The sequence below is a fragment of the Danio rerio genome, chromosome 23 (assembly GCF_049306965.1).
Source record: "Danio rerio strain Tuebingen ecotype United States chromosome 23, GRCz12tu, whole genome shotgun sequence".
Classification (NCBI taxonomy): Eukaryota; Metazoa; Chordata; class Actinopteri; order Cypriniformes; family Danionidae; genus Danio; species Danio rerio.
In genome coordinates, this window is record NC_133198.1 from 48,959,079 (window position 1) to 48,967,585 (window position 8,507).

The 8,507-nt window shown below is 35.8% G+C and overlaps 1 protein-coding gene across 1 annotated transcript; it reads left to right on the forward strand.

Annotated features, from left to right (window-relative positions):
* Positions 1 to 3,650, forward strand: hmgb2b (high mobility group box 2b). The gene is given in 5 exon segments (NM_001004674.1): positions 1 to 52; positions 1,345 to 1,504; positions 1,966 to 2,117; positions 2,203 to 2,377; positions 3,295 to 3,650. Coding segments are annotated over 4 exon segments (645 nt in total). The 5' UTR covers positions 1 to 52; positions 1,345 to 1,354; the 3' UTR covers positions 3,463 to 3,650.
* The last annotated feature ends 4,857 nt before the right edge of the window (positions 3,651 to 8,507 follow it).

Genomic DNA, 8,507 nt, shown 5'->3' on the forward strand with positions numbered 1-8,507 from the left:
AGACACAATACACGGAGGACAGGCGCGCTGATCTGCAGAGAATAAAGACGAGGTTTGCTGCTTTTATTATTATTATACACTTTGAGCCATTTAAACGGGGAATGTGTTAGTTTAGACTTATGCGGTGCTGTAATATCAAACGCGGGATATACTGAGGAAACCGGGAAAGGAGTTTAACGAGGGTTTTTGTGGCCCTCAGAGTGCGCGCGTTTGTGTGTGTGCCGTGCAGAGCACCGGAGCCGTTAAACGGTTTTAACGGGAATTCGGCGTTTTAACGGGGCCCATTTGACGCCATCATTGAGTGAATAAAACCGTATTTCTAAAAGATGTACCGTGTTTTGACCGGAGATGGCGGAGCGCGAACACAGGGAATTAGGCGGGAAGAGAAAATGGAGGAATCTTTGTTCAACAAAAGCCTCCAACCGAGAAACAGCACGAGCGCCTAGAAACCGGCGATTTAGATCATTTATATGGGCCCACACTTCAGTATTATTTATGTAAATGCGTTTTAGGATTCAGTATTAAGTACAAGTATTTATTTGCTGATTAAAATCTCAGTCAGAGCAGTGATTTCAGTACTATTTCAATATATTTGTATTTAATTGTTGGTTAACGTTAGTTAATGTTGCTTACACAGGATTTCATTTATCATCTTTAAATATTATGTTTAGCAACTGTTTAAAACTATAAGCTAATTATCTTATTTATAAGATATTTCGTACAAATATGTTGCTATAGAAGCTTGTTTTCACCTAAGAAATGTAAATACGTCTCAATCATATATATATATATATATATATATATATATATATATATATATATATATATATATATATATATATATATATTTACATGTATATATTTATTTACATGTATAATTTAGAGAACTATTAACATTTCTGAGGTGAAAACAAGATTCTATAACTACATATTTGTATGAAATCTTGTGTATAATTTTTTTTTTAAATCCCCAGAGTTGTAACTCCATATACTCTCTGATATACTCTTCATATACTCTCTGAAGGTACAATTTTGAAAAGGAAAAATATCTGTTACAAAATATGAAAGTAAGGATAGTTAGAAAATGTAGACTAGTTTTATTTTTAGTAGTTTTTATATATATATATATATATATATATATACACACACACACACACACACACACATATATAGAATATATATATAGTCAAAAAAAGCTTTCATAATTACTGGCAAAATTACAAATTTGAAATGCCAAGTTCAAATATTCTAACAGTGTGTAATGTAAATTTTAGCATTATTATTAGGAAATATGATTACTGTTTGACTCGTTTTCTCTGTAGTTTAACCCTTGTTTTCTGCTAGTTGATCAGCCATGGTGAAAGGAGACGTGAACAAACCCAAGGGGAAGACGTCGGCGTATGCGTTCTTCGTGCAGACATGTCGCGATGAACACAAACGCAAGAGTCCCGACGTGCCCGTCAACTTCTCTGAGTTCTCCAAGAAGTGCTCTGAGAGATGGAAGGTGAGCAGTGGGAAAAGTATTATCACAAGTCATCTCATATATCCTGATAACGGTATATATTAATTTCTATTAATTTTTTATGTCTATTAAGCACATGTTATAATACCTTATTTTTTTCCTTTTCATTTTAAAGTATATGCTGATATATGTGATCATATTTCTCCCTTTATGTAGAACTTAAAGGCAAATAAAGCTAATTTTGATTTAAAAAATGTGGAAATAATAATTAATAAAACAAAAGAAATGTAAACATTGTGTTTTCAAGATTTACATTTCTGTCTGCATCCCCATATTAGTGTGTAATATTGTGCTCGTATAAATTATGAAAAACTATTATAAAGTGTTTTATGGCACCACAAAATAAAGTATAATATTAAATTAACCTCTATTTTTGTCTGTATAATTATATTGCACGGCTCCTCATCACAATGAACCAAACTCTGAACGTCTTTCTTTTGCAGTCTCTGAACGCCTCCGACAAGGTCAAGTTTGAGGACATGGCCAAAGCGGATAAAGTTCGCTATGATCGGGAGATGAAGACGTACGTGCCGCCCAAGGGTGTGGGAAAGACTGGCAGGAAGAAGAAGGACCCGAATGCCCCTAAACGCCCACCGTGAGTTTCCGATAAGCCCCGCACAGTGACTCTAATGTGTGTCTGAGTGACTCTAATATTGTGGTGTTGTTTTCTCTCTGCACAGATCTGCATTCTTCGTCTTCTGCTCGGAGTATCGGCCCACAGTGAAGAGCGAACACCCCAATCTGACCATCGGAGAAATTGCCAAGAAACTGGGAGAGTTGTGGTCAAAGCAGAGCAGCAAAGACCGCGCACCGTTCGAGCAGAAGGCTGGTAAACTGCGCGAGAAGTATGAAAAGGTAAACCGTTTGTTCACATTTGTATGTAAAAACACTATAAGAAGGCTTCAGATGCCAAACACCTTTTGAAATTTTTCCTCAGGCTCCTGTTTATATTGAGTTATTTCACTTTAAAAGCAATAAAAATAACCTATTAATCGTAATAAATGTGAAATTACTGAGCCAACACAAGTCATCATATTTTAAAAAGTTTGTAATTTTTGCCAATTTTTATACAAAAATTATATTATAAAGTATTTTAGCTAAAAACCAAAGGTTTTATGATTTAACTAGCTGAAAATTCAGCATTTAAAGTATATCACAAATATTATAATTTAATTAACTATACTATACATCAGTATTGTGTTGTGATATGTAAAAAAAAAACATCACAATACAATATTGAAAGGTTTTTTCAATACAAGTGTTGGGTTTAGGACAACAGATGAAAGGTTTTGAGACGCTTCAAATGTTACATAACATGCCTTTTAGATGCTAGTAAAAAGGGTGCATCTATTAAATCAAATACACAACATTTTGCATGTAAATAACTGCATTTGACTGTGATGGAAATCTTAAAGAATTAAATTGTCATTCTCTCACCTGTGACTTGTTCCAAACCGGAACCCATTTATTGTTCTGTTGAACTCAAAAGAAAATATTTTGAAGAATGTTGGAAACCGGTAAAAACACATTCTGTAAAAGTTTCCAACATTCTTCAAAATATCATCTGTGTTCAACAGAAAACAGGTTTCCAGCATCTTCAAAATATGGCCTTTTGTGTTTAACAGAACACATAATTCTCAAACTAGTTTAAAACAACTGTAGGGTGAGTAAATGACACAATTACATGTTTTGGGGAGAAATGATGATCATTTTAGCTCATGTTTATTTGATCGTGTGGGCGGGTCTAATGTCTGAATGCTCTTGATTTACAGGAGGTGGCAGCATATCGTGCAGGAGGCGGAGCCTCTAAGAGGGGGCCGGGCCGACCGACGGGTTCAGTTAAGAAAAGCCAAGCGGAGGCAGATGATGACGATGATGAAGACGAGGATGAGGAGGACGAGGAAGATGATGAGGAAGAGGAGGATGAAGATGACGAGTAGAGCGTGACTTAGCTCCACTGAGCGGCGGTTATCGGGGGGTTTTCACTATGTACATGTTTAACAATACAGCAATAAAAAAAAGTTTGTTTTTGTTTGTTTCTTTTTAGACTTGTTGTTATTTTTGTACACGCCTAGCGGTTGATTGTAGACATTCTTCTTTTTTTATAATAAAATTTTAATTGGTTTGATACTGCTGCTTTATTTGTGGTGTTATTAACTGGAGATTTTAGTAGGGCCGGCCTAAATGACAAGTCTCATCCTGATATAACTGATATAAGTGTTCATATTTTCCCTTTATGTTAAACTTCTGGCCAAATGTTTGAGTTTAAAGAATTTAGAAATATAAAGTGTGTAAAAACATAAATATAAAAGTAAAACAATTCTAATACAGGCTGGCTGTGGGATATTAAATGTGTTATTAGCATTTAAAACCTTTTTAAAGGGCCTTAAATTTATTTTATTTTACATTACATATATGACATTTTTTGGATCATTTGATTATACAATATGTAAATGTGTGCTAAAGTTAACCTGAATTTAATCTGTGAATGTTGGATGCTGCATAGCTGAAAAAATCAACACATTCCTACTGTAAGTTAAAATATGGCCAGTGTTACTGGTTAAAACCTAAAGTGGTCTTAAAATATCCAGAAAGAGTTTTCTATTTCTGTATTTACATTAATAATTGCAGTCCCATAATAAGATGCAGCCAAAATTAAAGTTAAACTTGACCTTGAAGATCGCAACCTTCTCACCTCCATTATTCCAACACAATCTCACAGCAATTCGTACACTTTGATTTAGTGGCTAATTCATATGAATTCGTACGATCTAATTCGTACAATTTAGTACGACTTGCTCATCTCCCAATGACGGTGGGGTTAGGTGGCACACGGTTTTAAAACCGTACAATTTCGTACGACTGAACTTGAACTACGAATGCGTACGAATTAGCCACTAAACTGGCAAAACAACAAATACTTCCTTTTTCTCGTGAGATCAGGCTGGTTATTCATGTGTCTGCATTCAGATTATGGTCATCCAAATAATAAAGTAATACCCTAAACCAGGGGTCACCAATCTCGTTCCTGGAGATCCGGTGCTCTGCAGGGTTCAGCTCCAACTTGCCTCAACACACCTGCCTGGATGTTTTAAGTATATCTTGTAAGACCTTGATTAGCTTGTTCAGGTGTGTTTGATCAGGGTTGGAGCTAAAATCTGCAGGACACCGGACGGCCAGGAACAAGTTTGATGACCCTGGCCCTAAACAGTATATTAAGCAATGCCAAACAATAGCATATTATAAAATGAATAGCCCTAAGATATCTATCTATCTATATATATATATATATATATATATATATATATATATATATATATAGTGTCATAATGCATAGCCCTAGTCACAGGTTTTCTGTGAGTCTTGGCAAGATGTAAATTCAGATGATCATGGCATTATGATCATGCCTTCAGTATTAATCATGCTCAAGAATAAGCTGTATTACTGTAATTTGGAAGAAATGCAGATATTGTTTTATGTTTGTGGCATGCACTGTGTATATAACATGACAATCCACAGTTCTAATACGTGTGTGAGTGTGAAGCCACTGCTTAGGCCTGTCACAATAATCAATATACGAACATCACACAACACACGGACATGAGCTCAATCATTTTTGATGATCGATATATATCACTCGTACATAATAAAAAATCAACTCTATCAACATTTCAGCTGATTGAGCAGCATCTCTGATGTCAGTATGGGTAAAACCACTAATATTTACAGTAAATGACTAGTATATTCTCATGTGGGTGTCTAACAGCAGATCTGCTAGCGGATATCACAGCCTCTGTTACTCCACCTTGCACTTTTTCTATTATTCATTTATTATCATTATTAAAGATATGCGTTTTCACATTCTGACCCCAATACCTGATTTTTAAACTTAAAATGGCCGTAATTAAATGGAATATTCTTAAGAATTCAAATATGATGTGCTCTTTTGAAGAGTGTACGTGCATTGTGGTGATATATTGTCATTCTGCCATTATATAATGATGAGTGGCCTCATAAAATGACAATAATATCATTTATCGTGATATATTTGGGTGAAATGCATCATACAACAAAATAGATATCATGACACGTCTGCTGCGCCTACCAATATGCAATATTTCAGCTACACACACTCGACACAACTTAGTGGCGCCATCTAGTGACAGTATTTGGAGAATTATGTAAATTAGAGGCAATTTTGTAAGTGTAACGGAGGCCCTCACTAGAGGTCAGAAACCTCACTTCTCTGAACTCTAAAGGTGCTCTAGGCCATGGTCTTTAGACTCCTTGTTAGAGCAACCGACTCCCATGCAGAAGGTTTCCGGTTCGATACCAGCTTGGAGCGGGTTGGGTGACGTAGGACCGCCAGGGTTACATTGGTGCTGTGACCCGGATGGGAGTGAGGTTTAGGGGGGTGAGTGTAGCTAAGGTCAGCTAGTGAGTGTTGTGCAGGTAAACCTCACTCCTCTGACCTCTAAACAGGGCCGGAGTGGGACTCCTTTTCAGCCCTGGAGTTTCAAGCCTCAGGCCGGCCCACCTCAGTACACGACTGACTATATTAAAATAAGGTTATTTCCAAATCAGTTTGTAATGACACTATCACGTCTTTTTTTTTTAGAAAACAGCTGCTTTAGAACTTTAAATGTTCAACAACCCTAACAGTATTATGTCTTAACAATAAAAATGAAAACAATAAGGTACTCATACATGGATCGAACCCGGGTCCGCGGCGTCTTAATCCAACGTGCTAACCGCTGGACCACAATAACTGTGTTCAATGAGGAGACAAAACTAAGTTTCATAATCATTAAAATAAATGAAAAGAGAAGAGTTGTAAATAATGCGGTAAAATAATGAATAAAAAGGCTGTGGTCAAGTAAATAAATAAATTGAAAAAGTGTGAGTGCTGAGAGCAACAGATTCTGCAGCTAGGGACACCGGCCCTCGCGGCCAAAAAACGGACCGGCCCACCGGGAATTCTCCCGGTCCTCCCGATTAGCCAATCCAGCCTGCCTCTAAAGGTGCAATTGCGACCAAAATATGTCAAAATAAGATTCATGAGCCCAGAGAAACCTGTGGCCAAATTAAGACTCTAAATCCCCCCCATAGTGGATGTAAACGTATTATTTAGATGAGAAACGGACGTGGAGTGACACTGTGTTTATTCTCATTATATTCTCACATCAAGCGGTACACGGTTTTGTCGTCCAGCACAGGAAAAGAGAGCAACCGAAACAAACACATGAACCAAAATGGTACAAACATACACCATAATAATAACAACCGATTCATAAAGGCGTCTGTAGTGAACACATCAAGATCACGTGCAAACACTGACGTCATTCACACGTTCACTCCTAACACACACACACATCAGCACGTCACATTATGGGACTTTCACCAAGTGGAAAGATGATTCAAGTTCTTATACTGCCATTCAAGCACACCTATAGATTATATATTCATATAGAGCTCATATTTCAGAATTATTGCCCATATCAGAAGTGACTGATGGATAATACTATCAGTAATAACACTGCGAATCGTAGAGCAATTAAAAAGTCATCAATAATGTAAGACTCAGAGTTATAGTGTCTTCATGAATCCTAATAAGAAACGTCCAGATTAAATAAATCAAACATTTGTGCATTGCGACAGTATTTTTATGACCATCAAACACATTTAACCCAAAATTGTCATGACTTACAATCATCTTGTGCATGAGAATGTTAGGATTTGATCAAAATTATAATAACAAATGGCTAAAATTAAATTAATGATGACTAAAAACGTTTCATGAATGTGAAGTTAACGTAAAAAAACAGAGGTACTTGCATATATTTCAGTTTAAAGAGGTTTGGCTGATAACAAAACCCATTTATAGACATAATAAATAAAATACTATGATATATTTCATTTATAACTATATATATATACTTCATATGCTTGATTGCATTACAGTAGAACTCACTGTAAACATGCTTAATGGTCTTAAAAATGCCACATGACTGCATGAATCAGGTAAAAAATTGTTATATATTTGTCTCTGTGTTGAAGCCGGACATGTTCTTCACAGGATTCACCAACCAGGTGCAATGTCAGAACAATCTCAGCCAATCAGAAGACAGATCATGATTTGTGGGCGGAGCTAAATATCAATAAAACAGCTTGACGCACTGTTTGTTGATTGCACCTGGTTAAAAAACGAGTGAAAGTTGAACAGATGGCACAGAAGAGTTGAATAAATCAGCTACCAGCCCTGTATTAAATCATGAAAAATCTTAAAAAACAAGAAAATCGTCACTATGTTGATCCTAAAAGGACATTTATGAAAGCTTGTTTCTGCCACAGATTAAAAAATGTTATCACAAAATGCTGTGTCCCCACAGAATTCAAAGAGAAACGTCAGATTTGAGGGACAAACAAGAAATGTGTGGGGAAAAGTTACAAATACGAGATGCAAACAAGGAATTCTGGAGGGGAAATTTGAAATTATTAAATGTAAACAAGGAATTATGGGCGGGGGGGGGGGGGGGGTCACAATTCTGAAAGGTAAACAAGGAATTATGACGTAAAAAGGACAGAATTATACAATGTTGAAAAAATTGAGGGGAAAAGTTGGAATTATTACACTTAAACAAAGAATTTTGGGGGAAAAAAGATTAGAATTATGAGATTTACACAAGGAATTCTGGGTTAAAAGTTGGAATTCTGAGATTATACAAGGAATTTTGGGAAAAAAAATCTGTAGTAAAAAAGTCAGTTATTGGATGTAAACAAGGAATTATGGGGTAAAGGGTCAGAATTATACAATGTTAAAAAATTGAGGGGAAAAATTGGAATTATTACTCTTAAAAAAGGAATTCTATGGTAAAGGTTGAAATTATAAAATGTTTAAGGAATTCTGAAGGGGGAAAATCTGATTTATAAAATGTAAAAAAGCTATTTGAGGTGAAAAGATTGAATTATGAGATGCAAACAAAGA